We start from the raw sequence: 24,785 nt of genomic DNA on the forward strand, positions 1-24,785 counted from the left end.
GGGGGTATACCCTGGCAAATATGGGAGTGAGGACAGAGAAGCTCAGTTCATTACTTCCTGCCCTGAACTTGGGCACCTTGAAGATGCTTCTGCCCTACCTACTCAACCTGTTGTTACTGTTCTGGTGCCTCCTCTTCACCAGACCAATCTTAATCCCCAGCATCCAGCAAGTGCCCGGCACGTGGTAAAGGGATTGTGGCAGAAATAAACGCAAGGTCATGGCCAGGCTCCCCGAGGTGGGAGGGCAGTCCCTAACAGCCACGGATGCCTGGCGGGGCGCTCACTCCACCTCGCCGCCCCGCCTCTGAGGGCGTGGTCTTGTCCCGGACACCAGTCCTGGGGAGGGGATGTGGTCAGGGCGGGGCATGCAGGCCACGCCCCCGGAGGAGTCACGTAGCTCTGCGACATCCGCAGCCTCATTTACCAGAGGGAGCCAGGGCTGCAGCCGCATCTGTTTGCGGATCAGAACCCGAGCTGTGCTTGTGGCTGCAGCTGCTAACTGGCTGCGCACAGGTAAGGCCAGGCAAGGCGGGAGCCCTCAATATCTCCGCTTCGTCTCCTTGGCTCTTCCCCTGCCATCCTCGTCCTGCTACCTGGGACTCCGGGATGTGCCCTTCCGACCCTTTCCTAACATCTTTGCTCCTTTCCGCGTACTTGAAACCCCATGGCTCAACCTCTTCTGTTCTATCCCTCCTCAGCTCTCCCACCTGGACCTCAGCTTTTCCAATCCCAAATCCTCCTCTACTTGTTGGATTTTTCCTTGGAGTCTGCCTCTCCTACCCAGAGCATTTCTTTCTCAGCCTGCTCCCTCTCCTCCTAGGCTAGGTCCTCTCTCCAGTTCTCCCGCCTTCTCTGCCCCCTAGTCTAGGTCTCTCCCGCTGACTGGTTAGCCTGCGTCACCACTACCTCCCCTCAGTGTCATCTCTCTCAGGCTCTCTACTCCTTTCAGCCTTGGTCCTCTGCCCTCCCGTCTGGGTGTCTGAGTTGTGGGGAATTGAAGTGCTTCCTATTGCTATCCCTCCTGCCACAGGTTAGATGACCCGGAGGTGTCACTAACCGCAGTCTCCACACACTGACACAGCTGACCCGCTGGGCCCTCTTTCCTACAACACGGCAGCTCCACTGGGGCCAACCTCCGGTACTGGGTGGGAGTAGGCAATAGGCATAGGCAGGCAGGTGTGGAGTACAGAAAAGGAGAAGCTGTAGGAGCCTGTGACTGGTATTTGTGCCATTCCTATTCCCTACCTGTTCTTCCAACCTTTTCCTCTAGAAGCTGAGAGAAGAGGGTGGCAATAAGTACTTTTGCCTCATTCTGAAGCCTTGGAAGTAAGTACACTTTCCCTAGGGGTCCTGTGGAGGATGAGAAAAGGGAAGCTGGAAAGGCCAGGGCTTCTGCCTACCTCAACAAGGGGCCAAGTTCAGTGAAATAAGGGTTGGCATCCTCGATTGGGCAGCAGATTCATCAGAAGACCTGTGGCTTCAGGGCTGCTCACTTGCCCACCCCCACCCTGCATCTTTCCCCAGGGCTGGGAAGGATGCCTACCAGGGACAAAAGGAGATGTGGGAACTGGAGCCCTAAGCTTGCTAGCTGTCAGAAGGACTGGTGCCACTTGATGCCCAGGACTCATGCCAAGGACTGCTGCCCTGTTCCCAGCCCATTGCTTGATGGGGGAGGCCATTTGGCCCATCTGGCCAGGAGAGGCAGCAGAGGAGGTAGTGGGTGAGGTCTGGCTTTTTTATCTTGTCTCTACTCCAGGGAGCTGTCACCATGCCTCACTCGTACCCAGCCCTTTCTGCTGAGCAGAAGAAGGAGTTGTCTGACATTGCCCTGCGGATTGTAGCCCCGGGCAAAGGCATTCTGGCTGCGGATGAGTCTGTAGGTAAGTGGACATCTGTAGCCAGGTAGGGTACAGGTGGCTAGGGGACCCTGGGGATGTTCTCACTGCCTTTCTTTGCCCCTTAGGCAGCATGGCCAAGCGGCTGAGCCAAATTGGGGTGGAGAACACAGAGGAGAACCGCCGGCTGTACCGCCAGGTCCTGTTCAGTGCTGATGACCGTGTGAAAAAGTGCATTGGAGGCGTCATTTTCTTCCATGAGACCCTCTACCAGAAAGATGATAATGGTGTTCCCTTCGTCCGAACCATCCAGGATAAGGGCATCGTCGTGGGCATCAAGGTGCAGCCCCTGGCCCTGCTCTGAATGGAAGCTGGGTGTGAAAATAAGCTTGTGTAGGAGGGGTAGCAAGGAGAATCCAGCCTGGATTCAACCCTCTGCTTGTGCTTCCTCTACAGGTTGACAAGGGTGTGGTGCCTCTAGCTGGGACTGATGGAGAAACCACCACTCAAGGTATAGGATGGGTGGGCTTGAGGACCAAAGAGGTGTTAGATAGTTGATGCTGGTAAAAGAGGGGCAGAGTAATGAGGTTGGCACCATGCTTGCAGGGCTGGATGGGCTCTCAGAACGCTGTGCCCAGTACAAGAAGGATGGTGCTGACTTTGCCAAGTGGCGCTGTGTGCTGAAAATCAGTGAACGCACACCCTCTGCACTTGCCATTCTGGAGAATGCCAACGTGCTGGCCCGTTATGCCAGTATCTGCCAGCAGGTGTGTGTGTTGGGAGGGTGGTGAGCTAGGTGCCCTGTATGCCTGGTGGGGAGAGAGTTACAAGGCTTTCTTCATCTCCCCTACTGCCCCTCCCAAGCATCTCTGCTCTTGCCTGCAGAATGGCATTGTGCCTATTGTGGAACCTGAAATATTGCCTGATGGAGACCATGACCTCAAACGTTGTCAGTATGTTACAGAAAAGGTGAGTCCACATCTGGGCACACAAACATACTGCAGGGACAGCTCGGCAGGAGTGCCTGTTCCCCAGAGCCCCCAGCTTAGATCCAGGTACACTTTCCCCTAGCACTTTTTCACTTCATCCCGGCACAGGCCTGTGATCTGAGCCTGTACTGAGCCCTCACAGTCTGTGCTCATGTACCCCTAGATAGGGCGCATCAAGCAGTAACCAGTAGGGGCCCAGACCCTTAGTAAACCTCCTCTAATCCCCACCCAGGTCTTGGCTGCTGTGTACAAGGCCCTGAGTGACCATCATGTGTACCTGGAGGGAACCCTGCTCAAGCCCAACATGGTAACCCCGGGCCATGCCTGTCCCATCAAGTATACCCCAGAGGAGATTGCCATGGCAACTGTCACTGCCCTGCGTCGCACTGTGCCCCCAGCTGTCCCAGGTACTACCCAGCTCCCTAACCTGCTTCTATCCCTAAGGCCCATCTTCAGGTCCTTCTTGTGGCCTTCAGGGGTTCCCGATCCTGGAAAAATTGGGAGTGACCAGTCAGTTTGTCTTCTCTCCTCCACACTAGGAGTGACCTTCCTGTCTGGGGGTCAGAGCGAAGAAGAGGCATCATTCAACCTCAATGCCATCAACCGCTGCCCCCTTCCCCGGCCCTGGGCGCTTACCTTTTCCTATGGGCGTGCCCTGCAAGCCTCTGCACTCAATGCCTGGCGAGGGCAACGGGACAATGCTGGGGCTGCCACTGAGGAGTTCATCAAGCGGGCTGAGGTTGGGAGCTACAGGTGGTGGTGGGTGGGGGCAGCACCCAGAGGCTATAGCCTGGCAGGGCTTGGCACCTGTGGGCTGGCTCAGCCTGCTTACTCCATGCTCCCTTTTGCAGGTGAATGGGCTTGCAGCCCAGGGCAAGTATGAGGGCAGTGGAGAAGATGGTGGAGCAGCAGCACAGTCTCTCTACATTGCCAACCATGCCTACTGAGTATCCACTCCATACCACAGCCCTTGGCCCAGCCATCTGCACCCACTTTTGCTTGTAGTCATGGCCAGGGCCAAATAGCTATGCAGAGCAGAGATGCCTTCACCTGGCACCAACTTGTCTTCCTTTCTCTCCTCCCTTCCCCTCTCTCATTGCTGCACCTGGGACCATAGGATGGGAGGATAGGGAGCCCCTCATGACTGAGGGCAGAAGAAATTGCTAGAAGTCAGAACAGGATGGCTGGGTCTCCCCCTACCTCTGCCAGCTCCCACAATTTTTCCATGATGAGCTAGCTTCTCCCTGGGCTCTCCTTCTTGCCTGCCCTGTCTCCTGGGATCAGAGGGTAATACAGAAGCCCTGACTCATGCCTTGAGTACATACCATACAGCAAATAAATGGTAGCAAAACATTCTACTTTGCCTGTCTATTTTACACATCAAATTCCCACCTCCCAGTTTCTGATCTCTGCTAATTCTATCTCTGGGCCCTCTGACTCTGGAGGTGGAGAGGGTGGGATTTGAGTCTTACTGGGCTTCCAGTTATGGAGGAAGGGCACATGCAGTCACCATCCCCAGCTCAGGCTCTTGCTCTCTTGATGTCCAAGTCTGGAGTGGGGCAATGAGGAAGACTGCAAGTCTTCTAGGGACTGCCACATCAGTGGCACTGGGCTGCAGCTACAGAAGGATGGAGTGAGGCCAGACTGGCAACTCCTGAAGGCAGATTTGTGCAAGGCTCAAAGCAGGGAGGCAGCAGGACAGGCTGGGATAAGAGTGGGTGGGAGTCTCTCCCATCTCGCAGTGTTAAGCCCAGCTGGGACCTGGCACCTTCCACTAGGGGGAGCCACACCAATAAGGGCGAGCGAGCACCTGGACTCCCGCCCAAAGAGGAAAGCCAAGGCTCTGCGGGCTGCCAGGGCTGAGCAGGGCATCTAGGAAGTTGCCAAGGGCTATGGCCCATTCTCATTTGGGGTAGAAGTGGGCACAAAGGGACCCAATTTGAGGGTCTGGGTAAGGACAGCTCTGGTGAGGCCTGATGCTGAACTTTGACCACTGGGCTGGGTTGTAAGGTAGGCTGAGAACCTGAGTCTAAGCAGATAAAAAGAAGAGATAACAAGCTGCGTGTGTTCTGTGTCAACTAGGGAGGCTACAAATGCTCCACCCTGTGTGGCCTGACCTTATAATAACAAAAATAGCTTGCACATAGCACCAACCCTGTTCTAATCACTTTATATGTACTGACACATTTCATACAACTCTATAAAGTAGGTACTATTACTATCATCCCTATTTTAATAGAGAAAACAGGCACAGAACGATCTCACGATCACTCACCTAATAAGTGATGAAGCCAGGATTTGAACCGCAGTGATCAGCATCTAGAGTCTGGGCTCATGACTTTTCAAGATTTTTAAGTGCAGTATCCTGAGTTTTCCAAGTTGGAAATGAATTAAAACGTATTTTAAAATAGCGAGAGAGCCAATTGTGCTAAAACATACTAGCTTGCTACCTCCGTGTTTGAGGCTTTGAGGAGAGGGCACCCCAAGAGGAGCTCTACGATAAGGATAATAAGACCGTGACAGTTGGCGTTGAGGGCTTTCCGTGTGCCAGGCTCCTCACAAGAACGCCCTCATTTATGTAAGTATCTCCATGTCCAGATGAGCCTCGGAGCTGCCTGTAGTTGCCCAGCTAGTATTTAAGGACTGCAGAGGTTGCGCTCTTGATTGCGGGGCTAGAAGTGTGTTCAACAGGGAAGCAGGGGACTTCGTTCCAACAGCGCCGAAACCCGCACGGCCCCTCGGCAGTCCGTCCGCGCTCGGGTGACTTCCTTTCAGACCCCCAGCGAAGCTCCCAGCGGAGCCCTCCCACCCCTCGCCCGCTTGCTCCCGCCTGCGGGTCTGGAGTAGTGCTCGCGATTGGCCCTGATCACTGCCGCGGTCCTGCCCCCTCGTTGCGGAGATTCCGATTGGGTGAGGCTCACGAAGCTCCGCCCCCACGGTGGCCGGAGCAGCCGGAAGCTAGCATGGCGGCCGCCGGGGCTGGGGATGCGGCTACAGACCTAGGTGCGGTGGGCTTCGGGTGGGGGCATGCAGCTAGCTGATGGCAAGGGAGGAATAGCAGGGGTGGGGCTTGTGGTGTGCGAGAGGTCCCGCGGACGGGGGGCTCGGGGGTCTCTTCAGACGAGATTCCCTTCAGGCTTGGGCCGGGTCCCTTCGCACTGAGATCCCAATGAACGCGGGCCCCTGGAGGCCTGTGGCTGGGGCTTCTCCGCGTCGGGGATGGGGCCGGTACCCTAGCCCGTTTCCAGGGCCTCAGTCGGTTCCCCATGCCCTCAGAGGTGGCCCGGGGCAAGCGCGCCGCCCTCTTCTTCGCTGCGGTGGCCATCGTGCTGGGGCTACCTCTCTGGTGGAAGACCACGGAGACCTACCGGGCCTCGTTGCCTTACTCCCAGATCAGTGGGCTGAATGCCCTGCAGGTGAGACTGCTGTGCGGGAGGGTCGGGGGACAGCCCCCCGGCAAGGTGGAGACTCAGTGACGGCCCTGATGCTCCTTCCTGTAGCTCCGCCTCATGGTGCCTGTCACTGTCGTGTTTACGCGGGAGTCAGTGCCCCTGGACGACCAGGAGAAGCTGCCCTTCACCGTTGTGCATGAAAGAGAGATTCCTCTGAAATGTGAGTTCCTGGGGATCAGGGCTGCTTTTCGCGTCTGAGCTCAGTTCAGAGCTGAGCTGGGTGGGAGGAGCGGGGGTGTAACATAAACGCAGTTAAAAACTTACTGTTGAAAGACCTCTCTGAATGAACAGTGTGTTTGATCAGAAAAAAACTACTTTCAAATTCACAGTCACTAAATAGCAATTTTACTCATAAGACAGGCTACCTAATCGGAAGCAGTTGATGCCCATCAGGGTATAGGGGAAGAGGTGGGATATAGTGGAAAGAACACAGAGTTTGAAATTAAATTGGATTTGCATATAGGCCCTATTTAGTTCGTTTATTTATTTATTTATTATTTTTTGAGACGGAGCCTCGCTCTGTCGCCCAGGCTGGAGTGCAGTGGCGCCATCTTGTCTCACTGCAACCTCCGCCTCCTGGGTTCAAGCGATTCTTCTGCCTCAGCCACCCGAGTAGCTGGGATTACAGGCGCGCGACACCACGCCCAGCTAATTTTTGTATTTTTAGTAGAGACGGGGTTACACCATGTTGGCCATGCTGCTCTCGAACTCCTGACTTCAGGTGATCCGCACGCCTCAGCCTCCCAAAGTGTTGGGATTACAGGCGTGAGCCACCGCGCCCAGCCCCTATTCAGTTTAACATTAAACACTTTACTGGGGTACTTTTTTTAGGTACCAGGAATTTAGGAATGAATAAGAAATTGATAATGGTTTCAAGATGTTCATAGGTAGGGGAGAAAGATAAAATAAATTACAGTAGAAGTATACAAGAAACAGAGATTGCACTTAGTAAAGAGTATTAACCATCTGGGAGGAAAGAAAGGCAGAGAAAGTTTTGACAGATGTAATTCTTAAGTCGGATTTTTAAAGGATGTGTAGGAATTCAGGTTAAATGGGAAAGGGAGGGAGAGAATTTCAGGCAAAGTGAATAGCATGAGACAGTATAAGGATAGCTGATAGTTGTTGCTCACTGTGTGCCAGAAACTAGGTGAAGCATTTTATATGTGTTGCCTCATTTAATCCTTTCTAATGATATGATCCCCATTTTATAAATGAAGAAACTGAGGCTTAGAGAATTTAACTTGTTCAAGATCACACAGCTAGTAAGAGATGGAACTGGGATTTAAATCCAGGCCTGACTGATTCCAGTGTTCAGTCTTTTAACCAACAAACTATACTCCTGTGTGAAAGTGTGGCGGGGTGAATCAGCATATTGGGGGACCTATGAGCAGTTTTGCCTTACTGGAATGCGTAGTGAAAGACTGGGAATGACTGGAGATTTGGGCTGAGTCTAGAGCATGAGGCGCCTGTGTGCCATTTACTTTTTTAGTTCTTTAGCCTTGGTGAAAACATTTTTTTTTTTTTTTGAGTAAGGGTCTCTCTTTGTTGCCCAGGCTGGAGTATGGTGGCATGATCAGGGCCCACTGCAGCCTTGACCTATTGGGCTCAAGCGATCCTCCCACCTCAGCCCACCTGCCTCAGTAGCTGGGACTACAGCCACACACAATCACACCCAGCTGATTTGTTTTGGTATTTTTAGTAGAGATAGGGTTTTGCCATGTTGCCCAGGCTGGTCTCGAGCTCCTGGGCTCAAGTGATCAGCCTCCCAAAGTGCTGGGATTACAAGTGTGAACCACCGCACCTGGCTGGCTAAAACATTTAAAAAAAAAAATATTTCGTATGGTTCAGCCTCTGTACACACACAAACTTCTTTCCTTTTTTTTTTTTTTTTGAGATGGAGTTTCACCCTTGTTGCCCAGGCTGGAGCGCAATGGCACGATTTCAGCTCACTGCAACCTCTGCCTCCTGGGTTCAAACGATTCTCCTGCCTCAGCCTCTGAAGTAGCTGGGATTACAGGCGCCTGCCACCACGCCCAGCTAATTTTTTGCATTTTTAGTAGATACGGGGTTTCACCATGTTGGCTAGGCTGGTCTCAAACTGCTGAGCTCTGGTGATCCACCTGCCTCGGCCTCCCAAAGTGCTGGGATTACAGGCGTGAGCCACCATGCCCAGCCAAACTTGTTTTCTAAACGAAAATTGGACTATCCCTCACAAGTTAGTTTGCAATTTGATTGTTTTCAGTTTATCATGGATTTCTTCATACTTGATGACACAGTGTTCAGTAATATGGGTATACTGTAAACGTATACTATAGGCAACACGTACAAAGGGTGACCAAGAGTATAGAATTTGGGATCAGAGAGCTGGAATTCAAGCCTTGTTCTGCCACTTATTTGTGTAAATTTGAGTAAGGTTGTTAACTTCTCTAAACCTTGGTTTCCTCATCTGTTAGACAGAAATAGTAATAGGGTTGTTCATTTATTCAACAAGTATTTATTGTGTACCTATGTCAGATACAGTTCTAGTTACTAGAGATATAGCAGTGAACAAAACAGACAAGAAGAAGACAATAAAAAAGACAAAGCTGGACGTGGTAGCTCACACCTGTAATCCCAGCACTTTGGGAGGCCGAGGCAGGCAGATCACTTGAGATCAGGAGTTCGAGACCAGCCCGGCTAACATGGTGAAACCCCATCTCTACTAAAAATACAAAAATTAGCCGGGCGTGGTGGCGGGCGCCTGTAATCCCAGCTACTTGGGAGGCTGAGGCAGGAGAATCGCTTGAACCTGTAAGGTGGAAGTTGCAGTGAGCCAAGATCCCACCACTGCACTCTAGCCTGGGTGACAAGAGACTCCATCTCAAAAAAAAAAAAAAAAAAAGAAAAAAAGACAAGTAAGTCAAATGTATGTTAGATGGTGATAGAAGAAAAATAGAGCAGGACAGGAGGAGAGGGAATTTTCTTGAGGAATGGGAGGGGATTGCAGTTTTAGATAGGGTGGACAAGGGAGGTCTCATTGAAAAGAGGACATTCAAGTAAATACCTAAAAGGTGAGGGAATAGACTGTGCAGATATCTGGGGGAAGAGCATCTTGGCAGAGGGAAAAGCATGTCTAAGGTCCTGAGTTAAGAGCAAGTGTTGTACCTTTCAGGAGCAGTGAGAATCTCCTTGTGGCTTCACTGGGGTGAATGAGGAAGAGAGAAAGAGGAAATGAAATAAAACCAGAGCAGTAGAAGGGGGCTGAATCACTTAGGGCCTGATAGGTCATTGTGAGAATTTGCATTCTAGGCTTTTATTCTAGATAAGAAGGGAAGCCATTGAAGGTTTTTTGTTTCTTTTTTAAACATGACTACCATTATCACACCTAACTAAGTTAGCAGTGATTCCTTAATATCACCTAATTCTCAGTCTGTATTTAGATCTCTCCAGTTATCTCCAAGGAATCCTTTCACAGATGGTTTATTCCATCAGGATCAATAAGTTGCATTTGTCTTTTTGTCACTTTTATTTTATGTCAGCTCCCCCCACCCTACCCCATACATTTCTTTCACACCATTGATTTGTTGGAGAAACCAGGTCATTCGTTTTATAGAACATCTCACATTTGGGATTTGGCAAGTAGCTTCCTCACAGTTTAATTTAACTCATTCCTCTAGCATCCATATTTCTTATAAACTGGGAGTTAGATCTAGTGGTTTGATTAAAGCCAGGTTCAATTTTTTGGATGAGAATACATTGTAGGTGGTGCAGTGTACTTCCTATTGTGTTGTATCCTGAAGCACTTAATGGCTAGTTGTTCCATTTTGGGTGATGCAAAGATTATGTAGTGAGTTCAGGTATTATCAGCCTGATCTCTATATTTTAGACTTTCTCATCAACCTTTTACATGATATTTTTAGCATCTATTTGATCATGGAATCCATTTCATTAGCAGTCACAAGATAGTGCTTTTTTTAATTTTTATTTTTTTTAGAGACAGGGTCTCACTCTGTCACCCAGACTGCAGTGCAGTGGCTCAATCATAGCTTACTGCAGCCTTGAAATCCTAGGCTCAATCAGACCTCCCACCTCAGCCTCCCAAGTAGGTAGGACTACTGGTGTGTGGCCAGGCACAGTGGCTCACGCCTGTAATCCCAGAACTTTGGGAGGCCAAGGCGGTGGATCATTTGAGGTCAGGAGTTTCAGACCAGCCTGGGCAATGTAGTGAAACCCCTTCTCCACTAAACATACACAAATTCACTGGGTGTGGTGGTGTGTGCCTGTAGTCCCAGCTACTCCAGAGTCCAAGACAGGAGAATTGCTTGAACCTAGGAGGCAGAGGTTTCATTGAGCCAAGATTGTGCCACTGCATTCCAGCCTGGGAGACAGAACGAGACTCTGTCTCAAAAAAAAAAAAAAGTAGGCCAGGTGCAGTGGCTCACGCCTGTAATCCCAGCACTTTGGGAGACCGAGGCGGGTAAATCACTTGAGGTCAGGAGTTCAAGACCAGCCTGCTCAACATGGGAAAACCCTGCCTCTACTAAAAATATAAAAATTAGCTGGGTGTGGTGGCACATGCCTGTAATCCCAGCTACTTGGAAGGCTGAGGTAGGAGAATTGCTTGAAATGGGGAGGCGGATGTTGCAGTGAGCCGGGATCCCACTGCTGTTCTCCAGTCTGGGCAACAGAGCCAGATTCCATCTCAAAAAAAAAAGAAAAAGTAGAGAAGGGGTCCTTTTTTTTTTGAGATAGGGTCTGACACTCAGGCTGAAGTGCAGTGGCCCAATCATAGCTCACTGTAACCTTGAACTCCTGGGTTCAAGTGGTCCTCTTACCTCAAGCTCCCAAGTAGCTGAGACTACAAGAATGTGCCACTGTGCCCAGCTAATTTTTTATTTATTTAATTTAATTTAATTTATTTATTTATTTTTGAGACAGAGTCTCACTCTGTCACCCAGGCTGGAGTGCAGTGGCACAATCTCAGCTCACTGCATCCTCTGCCTCCCGGGTTCAAGCGATTCTCCTGCCTCAGCCTCCTGAGTAGCTAGGATTACAGGCACACAGATACCATGCCTGGCTAATTTTTGTAATTTTAGTAGAAACGGGGTTTCACCATGGTGGCCAGGCTGGTCTTGAACTCCTGGCCTCAAGCAGTCCACCTGTCTTGGCCTCCTGAAGTGCTGGGATTACAAGCGTGAGCCACTGCACCTGGCCCCAGCTAATTTTTAAATTTTTTGTAGAGACGGGGTCTCACTGTGTTCCCCGAGCTGGTCTCAAACTCCTGGGCTTGAGCAATCTTCCCACTTCGGACCCTAAAGTGCTGGAATTACAGGCATCAGCCACCACACCTGTCCAAATTAGTGACTTTTACAATTCTGTCATTTCTTCTTCCTGGAAGAAATGTATGACCTGGAATTCTTTTATAAAGAAAAGAAGAACTTTTTCAATAAATTTTAGGTTTAGCTTGTCAAGTTTCAGGAGGCAAAAAAATCCCTTCAGGATTGGCTTACATGTATATATTAATTTGGGGAGAGTTGACATCTTTATAATAGTCTTTATAATGTGACATCTTTATAATATTCATCTAGGGACCTTGTATGCTTTTCCATTTTATTCAGATATTTTATGTCCTTCAGTAAAGTCTTTGAAGTTTTCTTCTTAGAGTTTTATACATTTATTCCTGGGTATTTTTATACTTTATTGTTAATGTGATTGAGGTTTTAAGAGATGTTTCTAATCAGATATTGCTGGTATTTATGCAGGTATTGATTCTTGCATGTTCTTGTATCTAGTCATCTTATTGAACTGTTGCTAGTTCTAATAGTTTTTCAGTTGGTTCTGATTTTCTTGAGAAATAATTATGCTACTTCAAAGTGGCCATTTTATCTGTTTCTTTCCAATACTTATAAGTTTTCTTTCTCTTTCTTCACATATTACATTGGTCAAGAACTTCAGAAAGAACAATACTGAATAACAATGAGAATAGAGGAAATAGCAGGCATCCTTGTTTTATTATTAACTTTATAGAATTATGTTTAATGTTTTGTCATGAAGTGTGTGGTTTTTTATTTTTTATTTTTTTGAGACAAGGTCTGGTTCTACTACCCTGGCTGGAGTGCAGTGGTGCGATCTCAGGTCACTGCAACCTCTGCCTCCCAGGCTCAAGTCATCCTCCCATCTCAACCTCCCAAGTAGTTGGGACTACAGGTGTGCACCACCATACCTGGCTTTTTTTTTTTTGAGATGGAATTTCGCTCTTGTTGCCCAGGCTGGAGTGCAATGGTGTGATCTCGGCTCACTGCAGCCTCCGCCTTCTGGGTTCAAGTGATTCTCTTGCCTGAGCTTCCTGAGTAGCTGGGATTACAGGCGCCTGCCACCACACCCAGCTAATTTTTTGTATTTTTAGTAGAGACGGGGTTTCATCATGTTGGCCAGGCTGGTCTCGAACTCCTGACCTCAGGTGATCCACCCGCCTTGGCCTCCCAAAGTGCTGGGATTACAGGTGTGAGCCACTGTGTCTGGCACATACCTGGCCAATTTTTGTATTTTTTGTAGAGATGGGGTTTCATCATGTTGCCCAGGCTGATCTCCAACTCATGAGATCAAGGGATCCGCCTGCCTCGGCCTCCCAAAGTGCTGGGATTACAAGCATGAGCCACCGTGCCCAGCCTGTGTGTTTTGTTTTTTATCAGGAATGTTCACTGAATTTAATTATTTTGGGGCAGTGATTGGAATGACCATATGGTTTTTCTCCTTTTGCCTATTAATGTAATGACTATTGAAATAGATTTCCCAGTGGGAAGACATTTCAAGCTGAAGGACCAGTGTGTGCAGAGGTGAAGGCAAGAGCTGGGGCAGATGGGAGAAATGGGTGTCATGTGTTTGATATCATCTATGCAGAAATCATTAGAGTTGGCTGCAGCTGCTTGGTCTTTTTCTGTAAACAGCCATCTTGCTGTCCTCAGATGCTGGACCGTGTTAGGTCTGGGAAGGTGGGCAGAGGCCTGATGCTTGCTCTTTTCATCGTGCTACTTCTTATCCCTCCCAGACAAAATGAAAATCAAATGCCGTTTCCAGAAGGCCTATCGGAGGGCTTTGGACCATGAAGAGGTGGCCCTGTCATTGGGCAGTGTGCAAGGTATGGGAAGGGATGAGCACACCATTTTAATGTGAAGCACTCTTTTTCCTTCTGATCTCTAAGTGCATAGTTCCCATGCTTTGGCTTACCTCCAAAACCTCTCTTGGAATGCTGGGAATGAGGAACTGTGGGATTCAGCCCAGTCCACTGAGGGCCAGAGAGGTTGATTGGCTTACCCAAGCCTGACCACTGTGTCAGCTGAATGTGGGTGAAGGGGTGGGTCAGGCATTCTGTGGGGCTGGGGGGAGATGGAATGGTGTTTTGCTCTTGGTGTACCACCTGTTCTTGCCCCCAGAGGCAGAAGCCATGTTAGATGAGCCTCAGGAACAAGCGGAGGGCTCCCTGACTGTGTACGTGATCTCTGAACACTCCTCACTTCTTCCCCAGGTAAGGTAACAGAAAGGCTGCGACTTTGCCTTATCCCTTCAGCTCGTGGACTCCTGGGTCACCTCCTTCTTGCATCATTGCTACCCATTTCTTCCATTTGCTACAGAAAACTCTCCAAAAAAATTTTTTTTTTTTTTGAGATGGAGTGTTGCTTTGTTGCCTAGGCTGGAGTACAGTGGCGGGATCTCAGCTCACTGCAGCCTCCGCCTCCTGGGTTCAAGTGATTCTCCTGTCTCAACCTCCTGAGCACCTGGGATTACAGGCATGTGCCATGTAATGTATTTTTAGTAGAGACGGGGTTTCACCATGTTGGTCAGGCTGGTCTCGAACTCCTGACCTTGTGATCTACCTGCCTTGGCCCCCCAAAGTGCTGAGATTACAGGTGTGAGCCACCACATCCGGCCTCCACATATTTTTCATAAAGAATACTGGCTGGGTCTGGTGGCTCACACTGTAATCCCAGCACTTTGGGAGGCTGAGGCGGGCAGTTTGCTTGAACTCAGGGGTTCAAGACCAGCCTGGGCAACATGGCAAAACCCCATCTCTACAAAAAATAAAAAAAATTAGCTGGATGTGGGTAGTCCCAGTTACTTTTGGAGGCTGAGGCGGGGGGAGCGCTTGAGCCTGGGAGGTGGAGGTTGCAGTGAGCTAATATCATGCCACTGCACTCCCCATCTCTACTAACAATACAAGAATCGGCTGGGTGCGGTGGCGCATGCCTGTAATCCCAGCACTTCGGGAGGCCGAGGCAGGCAGATCACTTGAGGTCAGGAATTTGAGACCAGCCTGGTCAACACGGTGAAACCCCATTTCTACTAAAAATACAGAAATTAGCCGGGCGTGATGGTGGGTGCCTGTAGTCCCAGCTACTCGAGAGGCTGAGGCAGGAGAATCACTTGAACCCAGGAGGCGGAGGTTGCAATGAGCCAAGATAGTGCCACTGCACTCCAGCCTGGGCGACAGAGTGAGACTCTGTCTCAAAAAGAAAACTTATAATGAAATATTTAATTTTTATAAAAACACTAAAGAAAATGTTAATGAACATCCCCATCCCACCCCCAGCTCACAAACTGCAGTGCAGTAGCACAGTGTGTACTTCCATGGTTATACTCCATTCCCTTTCGGCCCAAGGCAACCAGATTTTGTGTTTGTAATTTTCTTGCTTTTCCTTAGAGTTTGGTCACATATGTTGTATCTCTGTAAACAATGTATTTAATTTTACATTTTTGAATTTATATAAATGGTGGCATATAGCACATGTTCCTCTGCCACTTTTATTTTATTCCCTTCATGTGGCAGAGTCTGGTGAGAGAATCATCCATAATTATATAGTTGAATCTATGTATCGTTGTATAAACATAAACATAATTTACCCATTCTATTGCTAATGGACATTTGGATTATTTCTAGGTTTTACTGCTAGAAATAATGCTATTGTGAATACTTGTTTCTTCGCCATGTGCCATTTTTATATCAGACTCTCCAGTTGTCAGTTTATTCTGCTTTTCTTGCTCAGCATGCCATCTCTGAGTTTCTATTTCACCATTTTACCAGCCCCTGAAGAGTTAGATGCTGCCTGGACCCATGTCTGCTGGGAAAAAGAAGGGAACGGAAACAAATGAAAACAATATATACTCATAGCTCAGAAATGCTGAGTTAATAGCTCATGAATATCAAGAGAGGTGCAAACCTGTTGGTCATTGGCAAAGGGGCAGATTCGGAACAATAGGAGCCAGGGTGCTTTTCGGCTTTCTTTTCTGAGCCGTGGGCATTCTGTCCCTTGCTCACCCCCACAGGACATGATGAGCTACATTGGGCCCAAGAGGACAGCAGTGGTGCGGGGGATAATGCACCGGGAGGCCTTTAACATCATTGGCCGCCGCATAGTCCAGGTGGCCCAGGCCATGTCTTTGACTGAGGATGTGCTTGCTGCTGCTCTGGCTGACCACCTTCCAGAGGACAAGTGGAGCGCTGAGAAGAGGCGGCCTCTCAAGTCCAGCTTGGGTAGGGCACCAGGCTCTGCCACATGAAGGGAGAGGAAATGAATTACATGGGGCAGGAGGGAAATCTGCATGCCAACTTCTTTCTCCTTTCTTCTCTAGTCTCAATTTTTTTCTTATTTATTTTATGTTATTATTATTATTTTATTTAGTTATTTATTTTGAGATGGAGTCTCGCTCTGTTGCCTGGGCTGAGTGCAGTGGCGCGATCTCGGCTCACTGCAATCTCTGCCTCCCAGGTTCACGCCATTCTCCTGCCTCAGCCTCCCAAGTAGCTGGGACTACAGGTGCCCGCCACTACTCCTGGCTAATTTTTTTGTATTTTTAGTAGAGACGGGGTTTCACTGTGTTAGCCAGGATGGTCTCGATCTCCTGACCTCGTGATCCACCCGCCCCAGCTTCCCAAAGTGCTGGCATTACAGGCATGAGCTATCGCACCTGGCCTATTTTTTTATTTTTATTTTTTGAGACAGAGTTTTGCTCTGTTGCCCAGACTGGGGTGCAGTGGCGCGATCTTGGCTCACCACAACCTCTGCTTCCCAGGTTCAAGCGATTCTCACTCCTCAGTTTCCTGAGTAGGATTACAGGTGCATGCCACCACGTCTGGCTAATTCTTGTATTTTTATTTTAATTTTATTATTTTTTGAGACGGAGCCTCCTGTTGTCCAGGCTGGAGTGCAGTGACGTGATCTTGTCTCACTGCAACCTCTGCATCCCAGGTTCAAGCGATTCCCCTACCCCAGCCTCCTGAATAGTTGGGATTACAGGCACCCACCACCACGCCCAGCTAATTTTTGTATTTTTTTTTTTTTTTTTTTTTTTGAGACGGAGTCTCGCTCTGTCACCCAGGCTGGAGTGCAGTGGCGCAGTCTCGGCTCACTGCAAGCTCTGCCTCCCGGGTTCACGCCATTCTCCTGCCTCAGCCTCTCCGAGTAGCTGGGACTACAGGCGCCCGCCACCACGCCCGGCTAATTTTTTTTGTATTTTTAGTAGAGACGGGGTTTCACCGTGGTCTCGATCTCCTGACCTCGTGATCCGCCTGCCTCAGCCTCCCAAAGTGCTGGGATTACAAGCGTGAGCCACCGCGCCCGGCCTAATTTTTGTATTTTTAGTAGAGACGGGGTTTCACCATGTTGACCAGGCTGGTCTTGAACTCCCGACCTCAAATGATCTGCCTGCCTCGGCCTCCCAAAGTGCTGGGATTACAGCGTGAGCCACCACACCCGGCCGATACTTGTATTTTTAGTAGAGATGGGGTTTCCCCATGATAGCCAGGCTGGTCTTGAACTCCTGGCCTCAAGTGATCCGTCTGCCTCAGTCTCCCAAAGTGCTGGGATTACAGACATGAGCCACAGCGCCTGGCAGCTTTTTCTTACTGTGTTCCTCATCCCAGTTTTGTCCTCCTTTTGGTTCCATGATGGAAAGCAGCCCCATTCCAGAGGAGAAACAAGTTCAGCTCAGCTGGGAGTAAAGGCTGTCCCTCTTCTTTGATCCACAAGAGCCTCTGACTTCCCTGACTCCTGTTTCTGTAGGCTATGAGATCACCTTCAGTTTACTCAACCCAGACCCCAAGTCCCATGACGTCCACTGGGACATTGAGGGGGCTGTCCTGCGCTATGTGCAACCTTTCCTGAATGCCCTCAGTGCCACTGGCAACTTCTCTGTGGACTCTCAGGTAAGACCGGGAACAAGGTGAGGAGTCCTTTTCAACATCTATACATATTTACAAGTGCAGTCTGTTCCTCCATCTCTTAGAGCTTGCTGATTTGCTAGGAATTTCCTGTGTGTATATGTATGTGAGTGTCATAAGGGCGGGTACTGGGGGTGTGTGTGTGCCCTTGTCTGTGTCCATCCATCCATTGAGGGCAGATTCTGGTGTCTTTACTTCCTTGGCATCCAGTTGAGGGAGTTTGTCAGTGCTTATTAACAAACCACCTTCCTATAGCTCCCTCTAGACCTGTACTCACCAGTTGTGCTTAGATGTTAATGCCATGACCCATCTTTTTGGTTTTTTTTTTTTTTTTGCTGGAGTGCAGTGGTGTGATCTCAGCTCACTGCAACCTCCACCTCCCAGGTTCAAGCGATTCTCCTGACTCAGCCTCCTGAGTAGCTGGGATTACAGGTGCGCGCCACCATGCCCAGCTGATTTTTGTATTTTAGTAGAGACGGGGTTTCACCATGTTGGCCAGGATGGTCTCGATCTTTTGACCTCGTGATCCGCCTGCCTTGGCCTCCCAAAGTGCTGGGATTACAGGCATGAGCGATGGAGCCCAGCAGAGCCATTCTTAAGGAATTTAGCTTTTAGAAAAATGCTTCCTGAAATTTGTTATTGTAGTAACAATAAAGATGTGAAGGGCCGGGTGCGGGGCTCACGCCTGTAATCCCACCACTTTGGGAGGCTGAGGCAGGCGGATCACGAGGTTAGGAGATCAAGACCATCCTGGCCAACATGGTGAAACCCCGTCTCTACAAACATAAAAATTAGCTGGGCATGGTGGCACGCACCTTTAGTCCCAGCTACTCAGGAGGCTGAGGCAGGAGAATTGCTTGAACCCGGGAGGTGGAGTTTGCAGTGAGCCAAGATCGTGCCACTACACTCCAGCCTGGCAACAGAGTAAGATTCCATCGCAAAAAAAAAAGATGTGAAGATTGTAGCTTTCTGTATCACACTGTCTCCTTGTAGGGAAAACATGTGGGAGAAATTTTTATCAGGTCTTACTAGTGGGAGTAATTGCTTCTGAATAACTGGCTTGATTTGATCTTGTAGACACTGAATTATGTTGTTCTTTGTTTCTCTCTTTGTGTAGACTGTTAGGAAACCTGGTAAAATACGTGGTTTTTAGGGCCGGGCGCGGTGGCTCACGCTTGTAATCCCAGCATTTTGGGAGGCCGAGGCGGGCGGATCACGAGGTCAGGAGATCGAGACCATGGTGAAACCCCGTCTCTACTAAAAATACAAAAAATTAGCCGGGCATGGTGGCGGGTGCCTGTAGTCCCAGCTACTCGGAGAGGCTGAGGCAGGAGAATGGCGTGAACCCGGGAGGCGGAGCTTGCAGTGAGCCGAGATTGCGCCACTGCACTCCAGCCTGGGGGACAGAGCAAGACTCCGTCTCAAAAAAAAAAAAATATGTGGTTTTTAAAACATGTATTTAGTTTATTCACTTTACCCTTGGCTTTGCTGTTTTCTTCTGCAATTATTTTCTCTTAGCCCTGATTTTGTCTCTTATATGTTGCCTTGTCCTGATTGTGTCTTTTTTAGGGCACCTCAAATCTTTTCTGGGAGAAAGTAGAATATAAATCTAAACAAAGTAACCACTCCCTCTTTGCTCTACAGATTCTTTACTATGCAATGTTGGGGGTAAACCCCCGCTTTGACTCAGCTTCCTCCAGCTATTATTTGGACATGCACAACCTCCCCCATGTCATCAACCCAGTGGAGTCCCGGCTGGGTGAGCACCTAAGGATGAGGGTCTTTCTTTTCTGCCAGGCTAGGGAGGGATCCTGACGGCTCAGCTGGGTGGGGGACGGGAATTGGAGGTGGATTATATACAGTGACGGTTCCCAGGTTGGGTTGGTGTGAGGAGACTGTGGCGATTGAGGCTTGTTTTTTCTTTTTTTGAGACAAGGCCTTGCTCTGTTGCCCAGTCTAAAGTGCAGTGGCACAGTCATAGCTCACTGCAGCCTCCAGCTCCTGGACTCAAGTGGTCCTCCCACCTCAGCCTCTCGAGTAGCTAAACTATAGGCATGTGCCACTACACTTGACTAATTTTCAAAATTTTTTTTAGAGACAGGATCTCACTATGTTGCCCATGCTGGTCTTGAACTCCCCTCAAGTGATCTTCCCACCCCAGCCCCCTAAAATGCTGGGATTATAGGCGTGAGCCACCATGCCTGAGCCCTAGTTTCCTTTTTCATGATGCTCTGTTGATATCTCCATCTTCTCACCTGTCATATCCAAAAGCATTTATTAAACATGATTCCCAGCACTTTTTACAAATGAATGGCTAGGCTGGGTCTGTCTCCCTAAAAGCCATCTAGGAGAGAGGCTGTCACACACGTAGGAAAGACAACAGCAAAAGTACTTGAGGGCAGAATTTGAATTGACAGTTCTGCTGATTGAGGTTGAATAACCTTGAAGCTAGTACCATAGTTTTTCATTTTTCGGGTGGAAACTGGGAAGAGGAGGTGTGACTAAGAACTGTAACACAGTCAAACCAAAGTAAGTATATCTAATTGTGGAATCTCAGATACCAGAGGCAGGCTAGTGTGGCCCGAGGATTGTGAGGGGGTAGCATGTGAGGCCTTAGAAAATTCCTCCGTTCATTTATTCATTCAACAAACATTGACTGAGGGACTACCTTATGACAGTGCTGAGTAGAGAAAAGAAGGGCATTCCAGGCAAAGGGAACTGTGAGCTTAGATGCAGAAGAGTGAGAGAGCTTAGGCATTCAGGAAGCTAAGAGTAGTTTAGTGTGGCTGAAATGTGAGTGAGTGACCAAAGATGAAGCTGGTAAGGTAGGCAGAAGCCAGATCATAAAGGACCATGTTAAGGAGTTTGAACTTTAACTTGATAGGGGTGGCTAGCCATTGAAGGATATTAAGCAGGGAACTGACATAAGGTCAGATTTCTGGTTTGCATAAAACTATCTGTAGTAATATGGGTACATTGTGGGAGTGGCCAAGAAAGCTGTCGTAGACAGTCAAGGGGCCTTTGAGGAGGGAGAATTTGGGGGTGTTTTGGAGCTAAGGATTATGTTTCCATCTGTGTGGCACATCTTGAGAGAACATTCTGAAGCCCTTTACTAGAGACACCCTGGGCAGGAGGATATCCTAATGATTGTTAGTTGGGGAATCAGTCCCAGAGTGAGTGACCAGCAAGTTAGAGGCCGACCTGGGACTAAGGTCCAGGTCCAGCATGTTTTGACATTCTGCTTTCCCTTGTCTTTACACCACAGGGTCCAGTGCTGCCTCCTTGTACCCTGTGCTCAACTTTCTACTCTACGTGCCTGAGCTTGCACACTCACCGCTGTACATTCAGGACAAGGATGGCGCTCCAGTGGCCACCAATGCCTTCCACAGTCCCCGCTGGGGTGGCATTATGGTAATAGTCAGACTACACAGACCCCAGAGCCCATGCTTCTGGGACAGGCAGGTGTCCCTGAAACTGTGTTCCTTCTGTTTTCCTTCTGGTGTCCTCCATGGCCCAGCCTGTGGGAGGGGCAGGCACCAGGGAGGTGAGGGTGCTATGTGCTCATGCCCCTCTTCTGCCGGCCCCACTTTTGTTTCCGCCAGTGTTTTCTATACTATGACCCTTTGCCCTTACCTAGGATCGTTCTGTGTCCATCTTACGTCTTGGCCTTATTTGTGGGAGTCTTGCAAGGCTGGGAGCCTTGTCTCCCTTGTTAGACTGGAAGTTTCTCATGGGGGAGAATTCTAAAATGGGATAAGAAAAAAATACGTTCTACAGGACTTTCAAGGGGGTAATTGGGATAATGTATTTAATGCTCCCCGTAGTAGGTACTCACAAAATATTAGCTATACCATGAGGTTTATCGCTTCTAAAGAGCACAGAATATGTCTTCCTTTTCTCTCCAGAGTGCCTAGGGCAGAGCTGTGCATGGGCCTGGTATGATGTTGTGGCAATCTCATTCCCCCTTTCAGGTATATAATGTCGACTCCAAAACCTATAATGCCTCAGTGCTGCCAGTGAGAGTCGAGGTGGACATGGTGCGAGTGATGGAGGTGTTCCTGGCACAGTTGCGGTGAGGTCCTGGATGATCCACTTGGGGACATAGTCTCCTTGGCTGTAGAGGGGAGTTGCAAAGTGGAATCAAGTCTTACCTGGCAGGGATATCTTGGCTGTGCCTAGAGCCCCAGGGAAACCAAGAAAAGTTTCTAAGGATCCCATCATCCTTCCAAGAAGGCTAGTAGGTGACAAAATCATTTTTTTTTTTTTTTTTTTTGAGATGGAGTCTCGCTCTCTTGCCCAGGCTGGAGTGCAGTGGTGCCATTTCGGCTCACTGCAACCTCTACTTCCCGGGTTCAAGCAATTCTCTGCCTCAGCCTCCCGAGTAGCTGGGACTACAGGCGCCCGCCACCACACCTGGCTAATTTTTTGTATTTTTAGTAGAGACAGGGTTTCACCATCTTGGCCAGGCTGGTCTTGAACTCCTGCCCTCGTGATCCACCCGCCTCGGCCTCCCAAAGTGCCGGGATTACAGGCGTGAGCCACTGCGCCCAGCCAGCAAAACCAGTTTTAAGAAAAATAGACTCATGAATGTCAGGTCCATGGAGTGTGATTAGGGCTGCTTAAGAAAATAGCTGTTAATTCTTATGCTGCCTGATGGATTGAGTGGCTGCCTGAGGCTCTGTGTTGAGGATTCTAAGGCTGTGTCTGGGCTCATTAGGAAAGAGTATTCTTCTGATTGACTAGCAGTGTCTCACAGATGCAGGCTTAGAGAAGCACAGCACATGTACCTTGGCAAAGGCAGTCCTGGATCATCCCTTAATGCTAAGTCCCATTGGCCCCATTTGTTCAAAGAGAGGGTAGAGAAGGTGAAAGGATTAAACTAAGTTGGTGTTATCAGAAGTATTTTAGCCATGGAACCTTTTTTTAAGAAACAAGATCTTGGAAATCTAATGTAGAAACAGGTAAAAGCAGAAACACTGGTTGAAGCAGTGTTTGGGGCCAACTTGCTTGGTGTTGCCCTTATGCCCCCAAGACCCTGCGGTACTTCCCTTTAACCCTTATGGTTCTGGGTAAGATTGAAAATCACTGGCTTAGGACAGATATTTGAGAAATCTTAGCCATCATCTCCCACCTTGTGGTCTCAGCCACCTTGATCTTAACTCCAATGTTCCTACAGGTTGCTCTTTGGGATTGCTCATCCCCAGGTGCCTCCAAAATGCCTGCTTTCAGGGCCTAAGAGTGAAGGGCTAATGACCTGGGAGCTAGACCGGCTGCTCTGGGCTCGGTCAGTGGAGAACCTGGCCACAGCCACCACCACCCTCACCTCCCTGGCGCAGCTTCTGGGCAAGATCAGCAACATTGTCATTAAGGACGACGTGGCATCTGAGGTAAGCGGGCAGGGGATGGATTCTGCAGCTTGGGACTGGAGTAGCCAGAGAGGGCCAGAGTGTGGTGAGACCAGAGAGCCTGTGAGGTCCACGGTATGTGTGGGTTTGCCATCTTTAGTGTCCCAGCCTTCCTCTAGACGGCAGTACCAGCCCCCAAGCAGGAGTGCAGATGAGAGTGCGAGGTTTCAAGCTGACCCTAGGAAAATAAACCATATCCCTGTAGACAGACTTCCATAGGTCCTGGATGAACTCCAGGCATCTTCCTTGGTAGATGGAAGGCACAGTAAGGCCCAGCACCCTTTCCACCAATGCCTAGGACTTACTGGTATACCCTCTTGTCCCTTCTCCTTCCTAGGTGTACAGGGCTGTAGCTGCAGTCCAGAAGTCAGCAGAAGAGTTGGCCTCTGGGCACCTGGCATCTGCCTTTGTCGCCAGCCAGGAAGCTGTGACATCCTCTGAGCTTGCCTTTTTTGACCCGTCACTCCTCCACCTCCTTTATTTCCCTGATGACCAGAAGTTTGCCATCTACATCCCACTCTTCCTGCCTATGGCTGTGCCCATCCTCCTGTCCCTGGTCAGGATCTTCCTGGAGACCCGCAAGTCCTGGAAAAAGCCTGAGAAGACAGACTGAGCAGGGCAGCACCTCCACAGGAAGCCTTCCTTTTTGGCCAAAGTGGGCGGTGTTAGATTGAGAGGCACATACATGGGGCCTGCCGGAATGACTTAAATATTTGTCTCCAGTCTCCGCTGTTGGCTCTCCAGCAACCAAAGTACAACACTCCAAGATGGGTTCATCTTTTCTTCCTTTCCCATTCACCTGGCTCAATCCTTCTCCACCACCAGGGGCCTCAAAAGGCACATCATCCGGGTCTCCTTATCTTGTTTGATAAGGCTGCTGCCTGTCTCCCTCTGTGGCAAGGACTGTTTGTTCTTTTGCCCCATTTCTCAACATAGTACACTTGTGCACTAAGAGGAGGGAGCATTATGGGAAAGTCCCTCCCTTCCACACTTCTCTCTAGTCCCTGTGGGAGAGCCCTAGCCCCTGCCGTCATGAAGGGGCCAGGCATTGGTCACCTCTGGGACCTTCTTCCTCCCCTCCCTCCTAGCTGGCTTTGTCCGTCAGGTACAGTCTGGCGGGAGTCCAGGAGGCAGCATCTCAGGACGTGGTGCTGTGTGTGTGTGTTTGTGTGTGTGTTTGTGTGTTTGTGTGTGTGTGTCAGAGGTTCCAGAAAGTTCCAGATTTGGAATCAAACAGTCCTGAATTCAAATCCTTGTTGTTGCACTTATTGTCTGGAGAGCTTTGGATAAGCTTTTGAATCTCTCCCAGCCTCAGTTTTTCTTTTTTTTTTTTTTTTTTTTTTTTTGAGACGGAGTCTCGCTCTGTCGCCCAGGCTGGAATGCAGTGGCGCAATCTCGGCTCACCGCAAGCTCTGCCTCCCGGGTTCACGCCATTCTCCTGCCTCAGCCTCTCCGAGTAGCGGGGACTACAGGCGCCCGCCACCATGCCCGGCTAATTTTTTGTATTTTTAGTAGAATCGGGGTTTCACCGTGGTCTCGATCTCCTGACCTCGTGATCCGCCCGCCTCGGCCTCCCAAAGTGCTGGGATTACAAGCGTGAGCCACCGCGCCCGGCCTAGCCTCAGTTTTTCATTCGTTCAAATGGCACTGATGATGTCCCCCTTACGAGGTGGTTGTGAGGATTAAATGTGATCAGCATGTAAAGTGTCTGGCGTATAGTAGGCTCTTAATAAACACTGGCTGAATATGAATTGGAATGATACAAAGTCTGAGCTCGACTCTTTCTGCATTCACGTGTAAGTAACAGTTTCCTGGTGTTTGTCCTCCTGTGCCCACAGGTCCACTTTGCTTCCACGTGGCCATGTGCCCTTCCTAGCTGGATTGCCCAAGTCTGTTAGCATCTGCTTTTT

General features: G+C 49.3%; 2 protein-coding genes across 5 annotated transcripts; both read left to right on the forward strand.

The window, feature by feature from the left end:
* Positions 1-404: 404 nt before the first annotated feature.
* On the forward strand, positions 405-4,180 carry ALDOC (aldolase, fructose-bisphosphate C). Of its 3 annotated transcripts, none has more exons than XM_032163203.2 (10): positions 424-513; positions 1,271-1,326; positions 1,757-1,880; positions 1,964-2,175; positions 2,292-2,346; positions 2,442-2,602; positions 2,721-2,804; positions 3,057-3,231; positions 3,364-3,563; positions 3,676-4,180. In XM_032163203.2, the coding sequence occupies exons 3-10, from the start codon at positions 1,769-1,771 to the stop codon at positions 3,769-3,771; spliced, it is 1,095 nt and encodes a 364-aa protein (XP_032019094.1). In that variant the 5' UTR covers positions 424-513; positions 1,271-1,326; positions 1,757-1,768; the 3' UTR covers positions 3,772-4,180. The 3 variants fall into 3 exon arrangements, with proteins under 3 accessions (XP_032019092.2, XP_032019094.1, XP_032019095.1); XM_032163204.2 differs by having other exon boundaries at positions 460-513; positions 1,274-1,326; XM_032163201.2 differs by lacking the exon at positions 1,271-1,326 and having other exon boundaries at positions 405-513.
* Positions 4,181-5,728: 1,548 nt separating this feature from the next.
* Positions 5,729-24,641, forward strand: PIGS (phosphatidylinositol glycan anchor biosynthesis class S). 2 transcript variants are annotated; one of them, XM_032163211.2, is made up of 12 exons: positions 5,771-5,827; positions 6,101-6,240; positions 6,325-6,436; positions 13,304-13,393; positions 13,689-13,780; positions 15,577-15,784; positions 17,313-17,455; positions 19,115-19,229; positions 20,736-20,881; positions 21,442-21,542; positions 22,647-22,857; positions 23,213-24,641. In XM_032163211.2, the coding sequence occupies exons 1-12, from the start codon at positions 5,788-5,790 to the stop codon at positions 23,486-23,488; spliced, it is 1,674 nt and encodes a 557-aa protein (XP_032019102.1). In that variant the 5' UTR covers positions 5,771-5,787; the 3' UTR covers positions 23,489-24,641. The 2 variants fall into 2 exon arrangements, with proteins under 2 accessions (XP_032019103.1, XP_032019102.1); XM_032163212.2 differs by lacking the exon at positions 6,101-6,240 and having other exon boundaries at positions 5,729-5,827.
* Positions 24,642-24,785: the final 144 nt, after the last annotated feature.

Source organism: Hylobates moloch, unplaced genomic scaffold (genome assembly GCF_009828535.3).
Source record: "Hylobates moloch isolate HMO894 unplaced genomic scaffold, HMol_V3 SCAFFOLD_10, whole genome shotgun sequence".
Taxonomy (NCBI): Eukaryota; Metazoa; Chordata; class Mammalia; order Primates; family Hylobatidae; genus Hylobates; species Hylobates moloch.

Coding starts and splice junctions, on each gene's coding strand:
- PIGS (XM_032163211.2), top strand. CDS start 5,788: ATGGCGGCCGCCGGGGCTGGGGATGCGGCTACAGACCTAG. Junction 19,230..20,735: donor CCCAGTGGAGTCCCGGCTGG/GTGAGCACCTAA, acceptor TTTACACCACAG/GGTCCAGTGCTGCCTCCTTG. Junction 20,882..21,441: donor CCCGCTGGGGTGGCATTATG/GTAATAGTCAGA, acceptor TCCCCCTTTCAG/GTATATAATGTCGACTCCAA.
- ALDOC (XM_032163201.2), top strand. CDS start 1,769: ATGCCTCACTCGTACCCAGCCCTTTCTGCTGAGCAGAAGAAGGAGTTG. Junction 1,881..1,963: donor GGCTGCGGATGAGTCTGTAG/GTAAGTGGACAT, acceptor TTTGCCCCTTAG/GCAGCATGGCCAAGCGGCTG. Junction 2,176..2,291: donor GCATCGTCGTGGGCATCAAG/GTGCAGCCCCTG, acceptor CTTCCTCTACAG/GTTGACAAGGGTGTGGTGCC.